The sequence below is a fragment of the Bombina bombina genome, chromosome 1 (assembly GCF_027579735.1).
Source record: "Bombina bombina isolate aBomBom1 chromosome 1, aBomBom1.pri, whole genome shotgun sequence".
Lineage (NCBI taxonomy): Eukaryota > Metazoa > Chordata > Amphibia > Anura > Bombinatoridae > Bombina > Bombina bombina.
In genome coordinates, this window is record NC_069499.1 from 255,469,743 (window position 1) to 255,491,495 (window position 21,753).

The 21,753-nt window shown below is 36.9% G+C and overlaps 1 protein-coding gene across 1 annotated transcript in view; it reads left to right on the plus strand.

The window, feature by feature from the left end:
* Positions 1-5,529: 5,529 nt before the first annotated feature.
* The window catches only part of PRKD1 (protein kinase D1), a 503,446-nt gene continuing 487,222 nt past the window's right edge, over positions 5,530-21,753 (plus strand). Inside the window, 1 exon segment of the mRNA XM_053697941.1 lies at positions 5,530-5,967. Within this exon segment, the coding sequence (XP_053553916.1) occupies positions 5,806-5,967 (162 nt within the window). The 5' untranslated portion in view covers positions 5,530-5,805.

The following is a 21,753-nucleotide window of genomic DNA, read 5'->3' on the forward strand; positions in this document are numbered from 1 at the left end:
CATTGATTAACCTATAATATCTGGCTTCATTAGCAGTCATTTATCTTAGACTTTACACTTATATTGGCAATGCTAGGATAAAATTTTTAACCCAAATCTTGGTACGCCACAGCTCATATGTATTTATGTTACCATACACTCTATTATAGTGTGTATCTTGACGGTAAAGCTATACAAGCAATTACACTGTGCAAGCATATGAATGCTCAACCAAATTTAGGGATGAAATAGATTTTAACCCTTTCCAGCACAGCGTGCCGTTCGTGACTCATATACAGTATCTATACTAAATTGAGTATGTAAGACTGCAAAAATAGTGAATTACGCTAACCTTTGATCAAAATTCAGATTCACCTGCTATAAAGCCAACTAGTGAAACTGTTAAGGAAAAAAATATAAGCCTGACTCAGTCACAGTATAATACTTTAGTTACCATTGCAAAATTATATATACTAATATTACCCTCTAAATGTTGAATGGCTTATAAGTACAATCCACAGCTGTTCTGCATTCCTAAACAGTCTATGATATGGTTATGCTACCAATAATAAATCACTGTGAACACCAGATTAGATACCAATAAAAATAATATATATTGATTAGCCTATAATACCTGGTTGGACCAACAGGTGTTCATCTGAGTCCTGACATTTATATTGGTACTTATTGAACGCTGGTGGATATCCCTTTAAGTATCTTCAATCTACTGTTACATAATATCTATGTTTACACCAATAACACTGATACCAATATAGATACACTGTGTCTGGTTTATGTGATAGTATAATCACTTATGTAGGTACACAGCTGATATTTTATCCTACAACCCCTTCTAGCCGTTTATTTTAATTGCACATCCCAGTATTTTAATCTTGTTTTTTTGCGTTTTTAAATTAAAGTTAATTTTAAAATTGATATGTAGCTATGATTAAAATTGATATGTAGCGAATCATCTTGGCCCGGTTGGCACCCACATATGATATATTTGATTAATTTAATTCCAATGCCTACATTAAGTGCTTTATGTGTATTCTAGAATGGCTACTATACCCATTCTCTTTGCTTCCTATTTAAAACCCACCTCTGGTACAACTGAATCCTGCCATTCATCATCTTATCCTTCAAGCAACCATCTCACCCTTTGGTCGCTACCAACTACTGCTTAGATTGTAAGCTCTGTTTGAAGCAGGACCTTCATATCCCTCTGCTTCAGGTTATTAAAGGGACAGTCTACACCAGAATTTTTATTGTTTTAAAAGATAGATAATCCCTATTATTACCCATTTCCCAGTTTTGCATAGCCAACACAGTTATAATAATATACTTTTAATCTCTGTGATTATCTTGTATCTAAGCCTCTGCAAACTGCCCCTTTTTTCAGTTCTTTTGACAGACTTGCAGTCTAGCCAATCAGTGCCTGCTCCCAGATTACTTCACTTGCACGAGCACAGTCTTATCTATATGAAATATGTGAACTAACACCCTCTAGTGGTGAAAAACTGTTAAAATGCAATCTGAAAGAGGTGGGCTTCAAGGTCTAAGAAATGTGCATATGAACCTCCTAGGTTAAGCTTTCAACTAAGAATACCAAGAGACAAAGCAAAATTGGTGATAAAAGTAAATTGGAAAATTGTTTAAAATTACATGCTCTATCTGAATCATGAAAGTTTATTTTGGCCTAGACTGTCCCTTTAAATGTGTTTTGTTCTCTTGGTATATTTTATTGAAAAACAAAACTAGGTAGAATCATAAGAGCTTAGGAGCGTGCACATGTCTTTAGTACTCTATGGCAGCAGTGTTTTGCAACATTGTATAACAAAGCTACAAATAATGTTGCATTTAGCTACCAATCTGCAAGTGCTTTCCAGGTGCTGAACCAAAAATAGGCCTGCTCCTAAGCTTACATTCCTGCTTTTCAAATAAAGATACAAAGAGAATGAAGAAAGATTGATAATAGGAGTAAATTAGAAAGTTGCTTAAAATTGCCTGCTCTATCTAAATCATGAAAGGAAAAAAATTGGGTTTCATATACCTTTAATATATAATGTGCATTTTCAAAATCTAAAAAGAAATCATGTTTTGCTATGTGTCAAATAATAAATTTGCAATCTAAATTACAGTAAATTAAGTAAATGATGTATATTTCTTAAAAATGCTTGTTTTGCCAATGAAAGAGTGGGGGGATATGTATATGTGTAGTTTTCACATTAGGCTGCTTATTTTGTTTACATTAGAATATATCTGCAAAAAAGTAATAAATGTAATACAAGTGACGCCCATGAAATACCCCTGAAAACCCCACCATCCATATCCTCCACGGATTGTGTTATGATTAGCATTATAAATGTGCCAATAAATAATAATTATAAGTGGTTTTATTTGTCAGGTTAATGTTATTGTTATGTGGATCACAGCTGGCAAAGACAATGAACGTTGGTCCCTCTAAAGATTGCACTACAGTTGTTTGGCTTGACCCCTATGAACAGTGTGTAATGGATTAATCATTTTGTGTAGGGTTTGTTATTTATATACATTTTACTATAAAATTGCTTGTTATATCATCATTATACCTGAGACCTCATATCTTTGAGCCCTTAAGTATTTTTATTGCAAATGTTACCATAATTTTTATTAGATGGTGTTATTATGAGTTTAACTGTATTTTTAAATGTATATTTTATGTGTTTTGTGCAACTTTGGCTTTTTGTCACTATTGAAATATGTATGCAAAAAAAGCTTATGAAAAACTGTTGAAAACACCAGAGAAGCCTGTTTCTTAATAGTTTTTATGTTTAACCAATCTGAATTTAAAGGGACATTAAAGACTTTAAGATCATAATGTAGATGTTTAATCATGTGTAGTGAAACCGTTTTTGAAATATACTTTATTTATTCTGTTCCCATAAACTCTGAAAAATGAAGGCTTCCCAGTTCCTGTTAAACGTATACGTGCAAACTCCACACTTAAAGGGACATAAAACACAAAGAATATCTTTCATGATTCAGACAGAGCATTCAAATTTTCCAACTTATTTATGTTATCAAATTGGCTTAATTCTCTCATATCATTTGTTGAAAGAGCAGCATTGCACTACTGGGAGCTAGCTGAACACATCAGGTGAGCCAATGACAAGATGCATATGCCTGCAGCCACCAATCAGCAGCTAGCTCCCAGTAGTGTATTGCTCCTCCTGAGTCTACATAGATATACTTTTCAACAAAGGACACCAAGAGAACGAAGCCAAATAGATAATATAAGTAATTTGGAAAGTTGTTTAAAAATGCATGCTTTAACTGAATCATGAAGAAATTGAGTCTTTTATATCCCTTTAATATTCCTGTGTTCCACACAGTCATTGTTTGCACAGACCTTAGTAACGTATTTATAACTACAGTTGTCTCAGCAGAGAAAGAAACATAAGTTGTATCGTGGCAGTGCACATTGCTTTATTGACACTAAAAGTTATCTTTATTTTTCAATATTTGAACAATATATTAAAACCATATCTGCATATTGTGATCAGGCTAATTTTTGCTTTCAATGTATCTATTTAACATGTATTTAAAACACATTTCCAGTTATATCGTATTGAAAACCTAACTAAAAAAAAATAATATTAGCACCTCTAATGGTTTGTAATGCTATAGAAAAAAGAAAAAACGCTAGCACTCAATCTTAGTTTCTTTCTTTCTTTTTTTTTTTTGCACAGCAAACTATAATTGAGTAGAATTTGGGCGAAGTAAAACTTCGTAATAACGTTTACAAGAAACTTAACGGATGATCCAGGGGTAGTTTTTAAATCAATGAAACCCACAGAGGAAGAAATAGTGGTATAGCGCAGAGTAGACTGTTAATGAAATGATTGATATAGAAACTAAAATCAATTTGTATAATGTATCTAAAAAACCCTAATTTATGTATGTACGTGTAGTTATTTATTTATGTATGTATGTGTAGTAATGTACTTATGTATTTATGTATGTGTGTGTAGTAATGTACTTATTTATGTATGTATGTATGTATGTGTAGTAATGTACTTATGAGTGTATGTATGTGTAGTAATGTATTTATGTATGTATGTATGTGTAGTAATGTATTTATGTATGTATGTGTAGTAATGTATTTATGTATGTGTGTGTAGTAATGTGCTTATTTATTTATGTATGTATGTATGTATGTGTAGTAATGTACTTATGAATGTATGTATGTGTAGTAATGTACTTATGAATGTATGTATGTGTAGTAATGTACTTATTAATGTATGTATGTATGTATGTATGTATGTATGTATGTGTAGTAATGTATTTATGTATGTATGTGTGTGTATTAATGTATTTATGTATGTATGTATGTATGTGTGTGTAGTAATGTGCTTATTTATGTATGTATGTATGTATGTATGTATGTATGTATGTATGTGTAGTAATGTACTTATGAATGTATGTATGTGTAGTAATGTACTTATTAATGTATGTATGTATAGTAATGTACTTATGAATGTATGTATGTATGTATGTATGTGTAGTAATGTATGTATGTATGTATGTATGTGTAGTAATGTATTTATGTATGTATGTATGTGTGTGTATTAATGTATTTATGTATGTATGTATGTATGTGTAGTAATGTACTTATTTATGTATGTATGTGTAGTAATTTATGTATGTATGTATGTATGTATGTATGTATGTGTAGTAATTTATTTATGAATGTGTATGTATGCATGTATAGTAACTATGCATGTATGTGTAGTAATTATTTATGAATGTATGTATAGTAATTTATTTATTTATGTATGTATGTGTAGTAATTATTTATGAATGTATGTATAGTAATTTATTTATGTATGTATGTGTAGTAATTTATGTATGTGTAGTAGTAATTTATTTATGAATGTATGTGTAGTAATTTATTTATGAATGTATGTATGTTGTAGTAATTTATTTATGTGTATATATGTGTAGTAATTTATTTATGATGGTGTATGTATGTGTAGTAAATTAAAGTCTATCTGTACACAATTTATGAAGAATGTTTTGATGGGGTTAGTATTGCAGGTAAATTATACCGTGAGGAGAAAATGATCATTCGTTGGTGTAAATGCGAGAACAAGCTCACGTTTGTGTTTAGAGCATGCGCAAAATCATTGTAATTAAGATGTGAATATGTATTTTTTTTTTACCACCGAAAACGTAGTAGTTGCATTGCTTCATTCAGGCAGATATAGGTGTATTTTACACGCTCTCATTGTTACCCTTTTGTTGTGAGTGATTAGGGTGCACTTGTGTTGTAAAGTTACATGTGTCTCTCACAGAGCCCCGGTGTTGTCAGGTTACTGTCTCTTGCAGCTGGAAGGTGGCGTTTTGCCATTGTGTCCTATAGAGAAACCTATTGTCATTTTGTTGTGTGTCCTGCAGAGGGCCTGTGTTGTCATGTTGATGGCTGTCATATAGAGGGCCTCGTGTTGTCATGATGTTGCGTGTCCGATAGAGGGCTCCCGTGTTGTCATGTTGATGTGTGGGCGCCGCTCGGACTTGTTGTTGGTTAAAGTTTTGTTGAGAGGGAAGAGGCGGCTGTGACACGGGGAGTGTGAGTGGATTTTGTGTCACAGAGGGTGGTATGTTTGTACAAGTTGTGTGTCGGTGTTTTGTGCAGTTGTGAGCGGCTGATGTGTGCGTAGTTTTGTTTCCGTTTAGTGTGTTCTGTAGTTCCGTGTACTTGTGTCCCCGTGTCCCTCCCCGGGGTGCGGCTGTGCACTGACCCGTGTCCCCCCGGTTTCTCCCGGTGGCGGGCCGCAGCTGTCTATGAGCGCCCCCCCGGTGATCCGGCCGCCCAGCCCCGTGGGCACCGGCCTCTCCCTGCACATCCAGATCGGTTTGAGTCGGGAACCCGTCCTGCTGCCAGAGCCTGGGGAGCTCAGCCTCGGGGCCGTACGGGAGATGGCCTGCTCCATCGTGGACCAAAAGGTAAGGCCCGGCCGCTACTTCACAGGAAAGCCAGGCTGCCAGAACACTACACAGAACTGCACACTACTACACACGTTCACATAAGTTTGACACACTTTTACACATAGCCGTTAAGCACTTCTAGGTAACCCAATACTGTCACTGCTCATTCCACACGTTTACACAGTCATTCCACACTATTACACAACTACAACGAATAAATAACATGTAAACATGACATATTGCTAAAACATAAATACATAAGCGTTATGCACACCACTTCCTACAAGCATTGCATCCTGATGTAAAACTATACACCGTAGTAAATACTTTCACCTACACTCAGCATAAGCTCAGTGTATATTCATAGAAAGTGATACACAAGCATTACACACATTACTACAGAGCTACACAAAAGTATCACTTCTACATATACATTGCAAACTCATATGTACCACCATTACATCCAACCATTTCACACTTGCATAAGATCACAACATATTATGTCACAATTCACTCACACTCTTAAAGAAGTGCATACAATCATCACACTTGCAAAACATGCAACCCAAACACAAAACTGACAGTACTAGATGCCAACACAAACATTTCACACTACCAAACATTACTGACAGTTTTACACTAGAGCTGTAGGTAGGATACAGTTCATCACTGCAGTTGCACCAAATAATCCACACTGAGGCCATTAATTACACAACAGATAACAGTGTTTATAAACTGATAGTCAAATATGTTTTTTTTTAGTAACTATACAGTGACTTTAACTTGTCACACAATAAATACATGTAGCTACTACTGTGTAACCATAACATACATTTTATCAACTATTTAGTAACTTACATAAAACAAATGAAAAAATTTTTGTAAATCACTTCAGCTAATACCTGTTATGCAGTGATATCAGACGATTTTGCCATATATATTGGTTTACAGTTGTACATTTGCACATTTACGTATTGGTAGCATATTAAGGAATTGGCGAGTGGCACTGTACAGTGACAATTCTGCGCTTTGATAAAACTGCAACTAAACATAATCAAGAAAATGTGATGATATTAAATAAATTGATGTAACTGTACTGGGGCTGATTTACTCTAGTATTTTTATACAATATCTGTGTTAAAAAAACATTCATTCTGAAAGTGACCATGTAATTATCAGATGTGACTTGATATACTGCTATGTTTTAATTGCACACCAATGTAGAAAAGAGTACAAAACATAGTTCCTGCTCTCGTACATAACCAGCTTAACCACAAAGTTTAATCATGCAACACCAATGCACAATGTTGCTGCCTTACATTCTAATGCTGTTTACATTTTTGTGCATGCACCTTGTAGACTAAACCTGAAATGGTTACATGACATCTGGGGGACTCTTTTTGTGTGTGTGTGTGTGTGTTTTACAGTCTGGTATGGAAAGGTGCAGGGCTTATAGTAAAAGTTATGTATATGTACATTTATTATTTGTATAATGTATTTTGCTTCTTAGGCTTCAGGTAGCGTTCTACATCCTGCTATATGCAATGTATGCACTAGTGTAGCAGCACTGCCTTACACTGTGCCGTACAGCTGTATTTGTTGAAGTGTGTGTAAATAAATATAGCACTGATCTAAAAGCAACAAAATAAGTCTAATTTGATAAAGGAGCCTGATTCAGTAAAAAGTGGACTACTCAATACCATCCTAAACGGCACAGAGAAGCCAACACCTCCTGTTTGCATGAAGAGAGGGGGAGGAGTAGCAAAATGAAATGTAAAACCTACTGCTACGTCTGGGTTTTATATTCACAGAATGCGACTTGTAGGAAGTGCTTGGTGATTGTGCTTGAAAGGGAAGATTGAGAAACTTGAAGAGCAAATTTCTAACCTTCATATTGGCTGATATATAACAGAATATAGATTGTAAATAAAGAATTGTCATATAGCATATGCAGTTATGCAGGCATATTTGACACCCACACTAGGTCACAGGAAAAATATGTTAATTTGAAGTTATATGTAGTATATTATGTTTCTTATAGAGCTGATGCTTGACTATTTACAGAAGGAACCAAAACCACCATATGTTAATTAAATGCAAATCCCTGGACCCACAGAGCCATAGTTCCTAAAATCCTGGTTCTCTGACTCATGTTTTTAATTTGCTTGCATACATTAATGTATGAAATCATTCTCTGGTCCATAAAATATGTGCTTGCTTTATTCACATTCTCAGTGGCTCCTACATTTTAAACTAATTTTAATTTCAACCAATGTGGTGTATATGTAACTTGTGTAAATATTATTTTATTATCAATTATATGTAAGAACCATCAAATACCACAGAACAGGAGTAGGGATACACAACTGAATACAGATACATAAGACTAAACAAAACAGACCCTTCTCTGAAGAGCTTACAGTACACAACTTATTATTATTATTATTATTATTATTATTATTATATATTTGTTTTTGTTTGGAAAGCATAACTTTAGCAAGTAGTAAGTGTATTCTGTTTGTTATACTGCCAATCTCAGGTTGATGTCCTTTGGGTGCCTGCAGAGTAACAAGAGTTTAAAGGTACATTGTACACTAGATTTTTCTTTGCGTAAATGTTTTGTAGAGGATCCGTTTATATAGCTCATGGGCAAGAATGGGAAAAAAAAGTTTAATAACACCAATAGCTACCTACTTATTTAATGGGATGTATGAGGTTTATGGGATGAACAGTTTCTGAATATTAGATAAAGACACTCGCATTACATCGTCAAGCATTTTTAAGCTTCCACTTCCTATTCATATATCAAAAGCAGGAGCAGCAATGCACTACTGGGAGCTAGCTGCAAAAAACCCACTTTGACTTCAGCTCAGCGTTTAAGATACTGCCCTCAGAGCTCTGCGAGTCCGACTGACTACTTCCCACGCTGCAAACAAACTGCTGTCCCACTCGCTGACTACACTTGCAGTCACGAGCCGATTGAGGAGACTACACGTGCAGTCAGGAGCCAATGTGCCGCCAATGGGAATTGTTTCAGTTCCCGCTAAGCTGCACCAATAGGTTAAGATCTGTGACCCACTAGGTATCAATCACGCGTCAACTACGTGATATGCCTAGCAGGCAGGCGGAAAGTCGGAAACCAAAAAAAAATTTAAATTTAAAAATTTGTGCTGAAGCAGGGACACACCTACACACTGCCTCCGACACACACTTGTCGTGACACACAGTTTGGAAAGCACTGATTTAAAGTGTCAGTCTACTTGAAAATTGTTATTGTTTAAAAGGATAGAGAATCCCTTTATTACCCATTCCTCAGTTTTACCTAACCAGCACTGTTATATTAATGTATTTTTAACCTCTAGAATTTCCTGTATCTAAGCCCCTGCTGACTGCCCCTTATCTCGGTGCTTTTTACAATCTTGAGTTTTAGCCAATCAGTGCTGTTTCTTGTATAACCATTATCATTCTCTATGGGAGTGAGCAGTCATCATATATGGCACACATGAACTAGCACTGTCTGCCTGTTGTGCGAGATATAAAAAGTACTGAGATAAGAGGCAGCTTAGAAACAGAAAACTTAGGTTATAAAGTATATTAATATAACAATGCTGGTTATGCAAAGCTGGGGATTGTGTAGTAAAGGCTTATGTATCTTTGTAAACAATAAAAAAAACAAGTCCCTTTAAATGGCAAAGTGCTATTAATGCCTGTGATGTAACTTGAACACCAATTGTACTGTATATAATTTTATTTTTTAGTCATTTGTACAAAAACACATACCTTACCTCTTAAATGTGCTGTGACCTTTAATGAACAAAACATACTTACTTTAAAAGGACCATGCTGTTATTGGTACCAGATCACAAGTGTTTAAATGTATTGTGTATGAGAAAGTGAGCAAAGCAGAATGAAGAGATGTACAGGTAATTTATTGGGTAATATCGAAAATATTTGTTTTCTGAAGATAAGAATGAAGTCCACTCTGCTCTGCTGGGATAGTAGTACTAATTTAATCAGTAACTATCTGGATATATGTTATGACTGCTAGCAATTTGATACCTTTAGTTTTATTGGGCTATATGTCTATAAAGTATAGTAGGCCAGAAGTAATATACAGTGTAGTCAGAGCTTACGTAACAAATATTTTCCTCAGTTATTATTATTATTATTATTATTATCGGTTATTTGTAGAGAGCCAACAGATTCCGCAGCGCTATTAAAGTTACCTTAATAGGGTGAATATTTTACTCTTGCCTAGAAAGAGCTGAACAAGTCTTTGAGTGTGGGTTTTTCTATTAAACTGTTATTTGATTCTGACTGGATGATTTGGTGCCAGGTTAGGTATAAATCATGGGAGCTACCTACACATTTATATGCTTTTTGAGCGATTCTGACATAACTTACCCTCTGCAGAATAAGGAACCAATTTAGCAGACCTTTATTTCTTATTCCTAAATATTTGGCTTATTCTTCACACATCTCTATAAAAATTCCTTTATTTTGGCTGTGTTCTACATTTCCATATAACTTCCCAGCAATGTATCTTGTTATAATATACAATATAGCTATCATTAGTGTGTTTTTTTTTTTTATGTAATGTCTTTTAGAAAATGTAGTCACAAGTCCTACTGTTTACATTTGTCATATGTATCTTATTACAGGACATTGTGATATATTTCAGAGCAGTTGTGCGAAAAGTGTGCATAGTTTGTGAAAAAGCTCCAGAATCTGAGCTGCTGAACTCAAACAGGGTTAATCTGGTTTGTTATTATCTGCGGTAGGATTTGCCTTTGCTTTCCCTTTCAGCTTGTAGCATGGGGAAGCGCTTACATCCTGATCTTCGCTAGGGTCAATGCCTTTTTAACAGCTTGTTTAACACAAATGATTTTGTCAGGTTCTTCTCTCATGAAAACCTTTTCAAACTGGTGTGCTGAGATTTTAAAATTGCCTTGGCTTTCCCTGTACCTACTATATTCTGTGCACACAAATCTCTATAGTGCTTTGGGTGACGTTTGTAACAATCAGCTGTGAGCGAGATGGCTTCATACTCACTGCACTGTTATATACATTGATTTCTGCATTAGCAATTCAAGTGAAAATAATTTCTTTCATGCACAGCTTCATTATTGTTGGCACAGATATAAAATGCTTGCAGATTGCATTATTCTTACGTTTTGTTTATATGCTTGACAATTGTAATTTAAATCTTGCCTGTCATCTTAGAAGTGAATTTGCAACCATAATAATTGGGGTTATGTTTGTGATTTGGCAGTGAGGAATCGGAATGGGATAAAATAATAACTATGGAGCATGCATATAGAGGGAAATATGACACTTTCTTGTGCAGTAGGTAGCCCCATCTCTTTTATTTTTATTACTTATGTAAAGCAATGGATTTTCTTTTAGTTGTAGACATAACCTATAAATATGATAGATAAACAAAATATTTGGTTAGTTTTGAAGGCAAAACAATATCTTGAAGGGACAGTCTACACCAGAATTTTTGTTTAAAAAGATAGCTAATCCCTTTATTACCCATTCCCTAGTTTTGCATAACCAACACAGTTATATAAATACTTACCTCTGTGATTACCTTGTATCTAAGCCTTGGCAAACTGCCACCTTATTTCAGCACATTTTAGCCAATCGTAGCTGGCTCCCTGGAACTTCACGTGCGTGAGCACAGTATTATCTATATGACACTCATGAAATAACACCCTCTAGTGGTGAAAAAAATGTCAAAATGCCCTGAGGGAAGAGGCGGCCTTCAAGGGCTTAGAAATTAGCATATGAACCTCCAAGGTTTAACTTTCAACTAAGAATACCAAACGAACAAAGCAAAATTGGTGATAAAAAAATTGGAAAATTATTTAAAATTACGTTCTCTTATGTTTCTCTAGACTGTCCCTTTAAAAGAATCTTAGTGACACAAATTTTTTTTTCTTAGTTACTGCTAAATTAGGGCATTTAAAATAAATTTTTGTTACATGTATGTTCTTGTACTGCGAGATTATTATTATTATTTTTTTTTTTTGTTTGTCACTATTCACCAATAAAACAGTGGGCGGTCTGCTTATCAGCAAGCAAGCAATAAGGTCTTAAAGAACTACTCAATGCTGTAGAATTGCATAATTAACAAGTGCATAATAATAAAAAGACAATGATATAAAACCTACTCAGAATTTCAAATAAGCAATATATATATATATATATATATATATATATATATATATATATATATATATATATATATATATATATATATATATATATATATATATATATATATATATATATATATATATATATATATATATATATATATATATTTTTTTTTTTTTTTTTTTTCTGACAAATTTATTTTTTCTCCCATTTTCTGGCCCTCTTTATCAAGTGACAAATATCAGCCAATCGCAGACTAGTATATGTATACCATGACTAGGCGCTAGCAACACACTTGCAACATTATCCGATTGGTTGTGCTTTCTGTCAATCATGGACCAATCGGATAATGCAAAAATGTCCAAGAGCAGATATGCTCCAGAGCGCTCTGTTCTAATCAGAACCTCGGGCGCCACAACTGCCTCTGGGAACCTAACCATGGGTCCCATTTCACCCCCCCCCCCCACGATGTGCTTTTAACCGCATTCTGTCTGAGAATCTGCAAAAGCACAGTAGTGGGGGATGGGACATATGGTTAGGTTCCCAAAGGTGGTTGCAGTGCCCGAGGCTCTGATTAGAACAGAGCGCTTGGACATTTTTGCATTATCTGATTGGTCCGTGTGTCCGTGAGGGACAGGAAGCAAGACCAGTCGGATAATGTTGCAAGTGTGTCGCTAGCACCTTGTATACCGTGTGAGCTTGTGCACATGCTCAGACGGATATTGTTACCCAGAAAGTGTGAAAATGAAAGACTGCAAAATTTGATAATGGAAGTAAATTGGAAAGTGTCTTAAAACTGAATGCTCTATCTGAATAATTAAAGTTTATTTTGACTTGAGTGTCCCTTTTTAAACCACAGATTCTCAATAAAAATGAACAGCTTTAAAGGGACATGCAGGTCAAAATTAAACTTTCATGCTTCAGATAGAACATTTAAATACTATTCCAATTTACTTCTATTATCAAATATATTTTGTTCTCTCTGTATTCTTTATTGGAAGTGCATACCTAGGTAGGTAGACTGATGAGTGTGCACGTGCCCTGAGTACTATAGGACAGAGTGTTTGCAGCAATGCATAACTTTGCAAACACAGCTGCACACTCAACAAAGAATACCAAAATAACCATGTAAATTTGAGAATTGCTTGCTCTGTCTGAATCTTTCTTGAATATTTTTAATTTTCACGTTTTTAATCCTTAAATCTTTTTGCATGATGTTTATATTGTGATCTTTAAATATATTAAAGGGACATGAAACCCACATTTTTTTTCTTTCATGATTCAGACAGAGCATACAATTTTAAACAACTTTCTAATTTACTTCTATTATCTAATTTGTTTCATTCTCTTGGTATCATTTGTTGAAGTAGCAGCAATGCACTAATGGTTTCTAACTGAACTCATATTTTAAAATGTTATTTTTTTTGCAAAACATGTTTTTTTGTATTTATTATTTTGAAGCTTGTTGGATGTCCCACTGTCCACCAATAAAGCTGTGAGAGATTTGTTTATCAGCCACTGAGATCAATACTGAACACATCAGGCTGGATTTGATTTATATCAAATTGATTTAAAGTGAAAGTCAATCCTAGCATAGTACAAACGCTAGGATTGACTATTGAAACAAATAAGAGGACTTTCATTCATGAAGTATAAGATACTTCATGTAGAAAGCTCCTTTATTTGTTTCAATCGATCACTGTACTTAGCTGCTTCGGCAGCCCACACCTAAAAATTTTTTTTCTAAGAGGTGACGTTTTCACCCCTTAGCCAATAGCCGTGCGATAAATCCGACTTGCCGCCCATGGGAGCCCAAAGGCAGAACATAGAGTGATCTGAGATGTCATCATAGAAAATGCAGCATGTCTGCAGAATGAACAGAAACTGTTAGCACTTTAACTTTTCAGTGCTGCTCCACATTAGGCTGTTCTTTTTAAACAGAGCTGTTATCTGGCTGCATTGTATAAGTTTTCCTTAACACAGTGCATCCAGAGCAAAGTGCTGTTTGAAGACAACAGTCAAATATGCAGTAGTGCTGCAAAGCAGCAGTGCATTGATTGTTGTCAGTCTCTGAGATTTTTGCAAGCTCGTTTCCTAGCTTTTCACAGTCTGCAAAGCTGTTTTCCTCTGAATGTAAGATGTTCGTAGTAGCAATGCATCTTTTTTTTTTTTTTTACTACATTTCTATGTTAGACTAAGAGAAAAGGAAACAAATTAATTTGAGACATTTTACAATTACTTTTTTTGTCTGCAGCTAATTTGCAATGCAATTTTCAACTACTGCACTAGATTATACAACTTTAAATATTGCTTTATTCTCCAGTTAACCAACTCATTGCAATTGATCTGGTGCTTTAGTGTAACTGACAAATTTATAATTTTATTTTATTTAAAAATGACCTGCAGAAAATGTTTCACTAAAAGAAAATCTCATCGCAGAAAGTGAAAAAAAGTTCTGTCTCTGGGCATGGGAGCCGGATTTACCGCACGGCTATTGGCTAAGAGGTGAAAACGTCACCTCTTAGCAAAACTTTTTTTTAGCTGTTGGCTGCTGTAGCAGCAAAGAACGGCGATCGGTTGAAACAAATAAAGGAGCTTTCTACATGAAGTATCTTCTACTTCATGAATCAAACTGCCCTTTATTTGTTTCAATAGTCAATCCTAGCATTTGTACTACGCTAGGATTGACTTTCACTTTAAGTAGAGTCTTATTGCTAATGATTTTAATTGTGGTTTAAATCAATTTGAATCATGGTTTTCTACATAAGGGTTTAATTTTTAGCATAACTTTCCAGATTATTTTCCCAGTTAAATCCTAAAATGACTGATCAAGTTTTATATACCATTAGAAATACACAGATCATTGAATTAAATTATTGGGAGGTGGACTATCTACAGTTTAATATTTGATCAACTTTTCTGCTGTACTTTATTGAAAGAAGAAAAGCGATTACCCTTTTCTAATCATTTTTAAATAGCTTTATTTAACTAAAACAATATTATATTTCATTTTTAATGCTTGCTCCTCACACTTAGAAGATTGTTTGGAGTGGAATAGATCTGCACGAAGACCTATTTATTGAGCTTCGTGAAAAGAGTTGATTCTGTGTACATAGATTTGCAGAGGAGCAATGGCATTACAGGGACAGTAAAGTCACAATTAAAAATTCAGATAGAACATGCAATATTAAATAACTTTCCTTTCTCCAACATTGGTGTGTCCGGTCCACGGCGTCATCCATTACTTGTGGGAAATATTCTCCCCCACAGGGAAAGGCAAGGAGAGCACACAGCAAGAGCTGTCCATATAGCTCCCCCTCTGGGTCCGCCCCCCAGTCATTCTCCTTGCCGCTCTGAACAAGTAGCATCTCCACTGGGATGGTGAGGAGTTTGTGGTGTTAGTTGTAGTTTTTTATTCTTCTATCAAGAGTTTGTTATTTTAAAATAGTGCTGGCTTGTACTATTTACTCTACAACAGAAAAGTGATGAAGATTTCTGTTTAAGAGGGCTATGATTTTAGCGCAAGTAACTAAAATCCATTTCTGTTACCACGCAGGACTGTTGAAACCAGAGAACTTCAGTTGGGGGTAACAGTTTGCAGACTTATCTGCTTCAGGTATGACTAGTCTCCTTCTAACAACACAGGCTAATGCTAGATGACAGTAATTTTTCCCCTCAGGGAAAACGGTAAGCCATTTTTCTTTCACCTCAGCAAAAAAGATAACAGGCTTCCCCTTTTTGATTTTTATGCTGGTAGACACTGTCAGGGGCCAAATCGATTGTTTTTTATTACAATATGATGGCAATTGAAATGTTTTATAAGCTCATATACACTTGGGGACGTTTTTTATTGATCTGGCTTGCTTTAGACACCTAAATCTAGTCAGGAAGGCCCCTTCACTCTAGTGTACTGAGGGAGGAGGCCTCATTTTGGCACTTCAGTTAATTTCAAGGCAGTGCATGCAGTTCCATGTGAGAGGGTCCTGTGGCTCAGAAAGTGACTCCAGAAGGCTTATTTCTGTGGATGATTGACCCCTAAGAAAGGTAAAAGCTGCAGCAATGCTGTAAGCAGGTTTTGTGGTGTATAAAAACGGTTAAATCCAACAATTAGCTCCGGTTTGCTTGTTTTAAGAGCTAGAGTCTCCATATTTGCTGTGCAATACTTTCTAAGCATTAAAAAATGGGGTCCAAATTTCAGAAAAATCGGATATTGCCTTCATAGTTTTTTGAACATTCAGAAATAAAGTGTGTCATTTTATTATTTAAAGAGACAGTAACGTTTTTGTTTAAAATAGTTTTTATTGCATTGTTTACCTGCCTAAATCTGTTTAACATGTCTGTGCCATCAGATAACCTATGTTCTGTGTGTGTAGAGACAAATGTGGTTCCCCCTTCGAGTGTTTGTGATAATTGTGCCATAGCGTCCAAACAAAATGAGGACAGCTCTGTTACATTTCATAATGTTGCCCAAGATGATTTATCTAATGAAGGTAGTGGGGATAGTTCTACATCCTCTCCTTCTGTGTCTACACCAGCTTTGCCCGCGCAGGCGACACCTAGCGCGCCAGTGCTTATTTCTATGCAACAATTAACAGCAGTAGTGGATAATTTTATAGCAAATCTTTTATCCAAACTGCCAGCATTTCAGAGAAAGCGTGATTGTTCAGCTTTAAATACAGATAAAAGGGATGAACAATCAGACGCTGACGATGCTTTATCTATTTTACCCTCACATCAATCGGAATTGGCTGTGAGGGAAGGGCTGTCTGAGGGTGAAATTTCAGACTCAGGAAAGATTTCTCAACAGGCAGAACCTGATATAGTAGAATTTAAGTTTAAGCTAGAACATCTCCACGCTTTGCTAAAGGAGGTATTAGCTACTCTGGATGACTGTGATTCTATGGTAGTACCAGAGAAGTTGTGCAAATTGGACAAATTTTTAGAGGTCCCAGTGCACGACGACGCTTTTCCAATACCCAAAAGGGTAGCGAACATAGTGGAAAAGGAGTGGGAGAAGCCAGGTGTACCCTTTGCCCCACCTCCTATATTTAAGAAAATGTTTCCCATAGTAGACCCTAGAAGGGATGCATGGCAGACGGTCCCGAAGGTTGAGGGAGCTGTTTCAACACTAGCGAAGCACACCACTATTCCTATAGAGGACAGCTGCGCTTTCAAAGATCCTATGGATAAAAAATTGGAAGGATTGCTTAAAAAGATTTTTGTTCAGCAAGGGTTCATCCTTCAACCAGCTACGTGTGTTATTACTGTCACGTCAGCGGCGTCCTTTTGGTTCGAGGAACTAGAAAGGTCGCTCCAGAAAGAGACTTCCTATGAAGAAGTCATGGACAGAATTCACGCATTAAAATTAGCTAATTCCTTTATATTGGATGCCGCCTTTCAAATAACAAAATTGACGGCGAAAAACTCAGGTTTTGCTATAGTAGCGCGGAGGGCGCTTTGGCTGAAATCCTGGTCGGCAGATGTGTCGTCCAAGACTAAGTTACTTAATATTCCTTTCAAGGGTAAGACCCTTTTTGGGCCGGAATTGAAGGAAATTATTTCAAACATCACTGGGGGTAAGGGCCATGCCCTCCCACAGGATAGGCCTTTTAAGGCTAAGAACAAGTCTAATTTTCGTTCCTTTCGCAATTTCAGGAACGGACCGGCTAATAACTCCACTGCCGCTAGACAAGAAGGTAACGCGGCCCAGCCCAAACCCCCTTGGAAGCCCATGCAAGGCTGGAACAAGGGTAAACAGACCAAGAAACCTGCTGCTGATACCAAGACAGCATGAAGGGGTAGCCCCCTATCCGGGACCGGATCTGGTAGGGGGCAGACTATCTCTCTTCGCTCAGGCTTGGGCAAGAGATGTTCCGGATCCCTGGGCACTAGAGAGAAGTCTCCAAGGGATACCTGCTAGAGTTCAAGGGACTTCCTCCAAGGGGAGGGTTCCACCTGTCTCGCTTACCTTCAGACCAGATAAAGAAACAGGCATTCTTACATTGTGTAAGAGACCTATCAAAGATGGGAGTGATAAACCCAGTCCCCTCCGGGGAACAAGGTCTAGGTTTTTACTCAAACCTGTTTGTGGTTCCCAAAAAAGAGGGAACTTTCAGGCCAATTCTGGATTTAAAGATATTAAACAAGTTCCTCAGTGTTCCATCCTTAAAAATGGAAACCATTCGGACAATCTTGCCGACAATCCAGCAGGGTCAATATTTGACTACCGTGGATCTAAAGGATGCGTATCTGCATATTCCAATCCACAAAACTCATCATCAGTTCCTGAGGTTCGCCTTTCTGGACAAACATTACCAGTTCGTGGCTCTTCCATTCGGTTTAGCCACCGCTCCCAGAATTTTCACAAAGGTGCTAGGGTCCCTTCTAGCGGTCATAAGGCCGAGGGGCATCGCTGTAGCACCTTATCTAGACGACATCCTAATCCAAGCGTCGTCTCTTTCCAAAGCAAGGGCCCACACAGACATTGTGTTGGCTTTTCTCAGATCTCACGGGTGGAAGGTGAACATAGAAAAGAGTTCACTGTCACCGTCCACAAGGGTTCCTTTTCTGGGAACAATAATAGATTCTGTGGAAATGAAGATCTTCCTGACAGAAGTCAGAAAGCTAAAGCTTCTAAACGTTTGTCGAGTTCTTCATTCTATTCCTCAACCCTCCATAGCTCAGTGCATGGAAGTAATAGGACTAATGGTCGCAGCAATGGACGTGGTTCCTTTTGCTCGAATTCATCTAAGACCATTACAGCTGTGCATGCTCAATCAGTGGAATGGGGACTATACAGACTTGTCTCCCCAAATTCAAGTAGACCAGGTAACCAGGGACTCACTTCTCTGGTGGTTGACCCAGGATCACCTGTCTCAGGGAATGAGTTTCCGCAGACCGGAGTGGGTCATCGTCACGACTGACGCCAGCCTCTTGGTGTGGGGCGCGGTCTGGGACTCCCTGAAAGCTCAGGGCCTATGGTCTCGGGAAGAGTCGCTTCTCCCGATAAACATTCTGGAGCTAAGAGCAATATTCTATGCGCTCCTGGCTTGGCCTCAGCTAGCGGAAGCCAGGTTCATAAGATTTCAGTCGGACAACATAACGACTGTTGCGTACATCAATCATCAGGGGGGAACAAAGAGTTCCCTAGCGATGAAGGAAGTAACCAAGATTATCCAATGGGCAGAGAATCGCTCCTGCCATCTATCTGCTATTCACATCCCAGGAGTAGACAACTGGGAGGCGGACTATTTGAGTCGTCAGACTTTCCATCCGGGGGAGTGGGAACTCCACCCGGAGGTCTTTGCTCAGTTAACCCAATTATGGGGCATTCCAGACATGGATCTAATGGCGTCCCGTCAGAACTTCAAGATTCCTTGCTACGGGTCCAGATCCAGGGATCCCAAGGCGACTCTAGTGGATGCATTAGTGGCGCCTTGGTCGTTCAACCTAGCGTATGTGTTTCCTCTCCTTCCCAGGCTCATAGCCAGGAACAAACAGGAGAAGGCCTCAGTGATTCTGATAGCTCCTGCGTGGCCACGCAGGACTTGGTATGCAGACCTGGTGAATATGTCATCGGCTCCACCATGGAAGCTATCTTTGAGACAGGATCTTCTAGTACAAGGTCCATTCGAACATCCAAATCTAGTTTCTCTGCAGCTGACTGCTTGGAAATTGAACGCTTGATTTTATCCAAGCGTGGGTTTTCGAATTCTGTGATAGATACTCTGGTCCAAGCCAGAAAACCTGTGACTAGAAAGATTTACCATAAAATATGGAAAAAATATATCTGCTGGTGTGAATACAAGGGATTCTCCTGGAGTAAGATTAAAATTCCAAAGATTCTCTCCTTTCTCCAAGAAGGTTTGGATAAAGGGTTGTCAGCTAGTTCTCTAAAAGGACAGATTTCTGCTTTATCTGTCTTGTTACACAAACGACTGGCAGCTGTGCCAGATGTACAAGCTTTTGTTCAGGCTTTGGTTAGAATCAAGCCTGTTTACAGACCCATGACTCCTCCTTTGAGTCTAAATTTAGTTCTTTCAGTTCTTCAAGGGGTTCCGTTTGAACCTTTACATTCCATAGATATTAAGTTATTATTATCTTGGAAAGTTCTGTTTTTGGTTGCTATTTCTTCTGCTAGAAGAGTTTCTGAATTATCTGCTTTGCAATGTAATCCACCCTATCTGGTTTTCCATTCAGATAAGGTTGTTTTGCGTACTAAGCCTGGTTTTCTTCCAAAAGTTGTTTCCAACAAGAATATTAACCAGGAAATAGTTGTTCCTTCTCTGTGTCCGAATCCAGTTTCAAAGAAGGAACGTTTATTACACAATTTAGATGTTGTTCGTGCTTTAAAGTTCTACTTAGAAGCAACAAAAGATTTTAGACAAACCTCATCTTTGTTTGTCGTTTACTCTGGTAAGAGGAGAGGTCAAAAAGCTACTGCTACCTCTCTCTTTCTGGCTGAAAAACATTATCCGATTGGCTTATGAGACTGCCGGACGGCAACCTCCTGACCGAATCACAGCTCACTCTACTAGGGCTGTGGCTTCCACTTGGGCCTACAAGAACGAGGCTTCTGTTGATCAGATATGTAAGGCAGCGACTTGGTCCTAAAGGCAGAGAAACAAAAGCCCAATGGCACAGCTGAGAATGTAATAGGGAATATAGTTGTAAGCAATAATCAGAAGGGGTGATTGAATAACAATTATAACCCTTCAGATAAAGTAATATCAAATAATATTGTAGTTAGGTGCTCTGTACGAAGTTTATGAACAAAAAGAGGAGGTATAAACCTCCAATGGATAGTACATCTGAGTAGCACTCTAATTCCCTATATCAAATGAAATAAACACAGAGTACTATGTGACGGGTGACACTGGGTAAAATAAAATATAACTTTTATTGGGATTAATTAAAATCAATGGTAAGACAATACATTTAAAACTACAAGAACTGAGTTAACTTAAATTCTGGACAGGAGTCTGCAAGCTAATATATGGGTATTATTCCTTGAAACATAAAGCTCAAATATGGGTAGGTGAAATGTACAGTGGGTATATCACAATACTGTGTTACTCCTTCTACGTGATATAGAATCTAATGGGATATAGTTTGTGTATCGATTGTTACCAGACCTGTTGTAGGTAGGTCTGTCTTACTGGTATCCTATTGTTGTAAGGTGATTTATGGTATAATGGGGTATACCATGTACATATAATAGGATATTTGCATTAATTGTATTGATACTGCTGTTCACTTTGCCATCAATGGAGCTGCTTGTGTTGATAGTGTTAAGTTACACACAACCAGAATGTTGTCGCAGTAACTACACCATCATCTTAATTACTTGCCAATAATAGTTTGGGGGTAATATTTGTATCCCGCTAATAATATATATGACGTTAATTTTATCATATACAAATGATTAATACAAGTTTTTCTAATTAGTTATCATTAGTAGGTCCTTAGATAAATACTTAAAGGAATGGCTAAGTAGCTTTTTATTTTAGTAATGGCTGAGCAACTTGTTATTGCAGTACAAATGACCACAGATTAGTAACAATTCGTCTGTGAGGTTCTATGATCACAACTGTAATACTACTGTACCACTCAAGTTATTATCAGTTTATCCTTAGATAAATA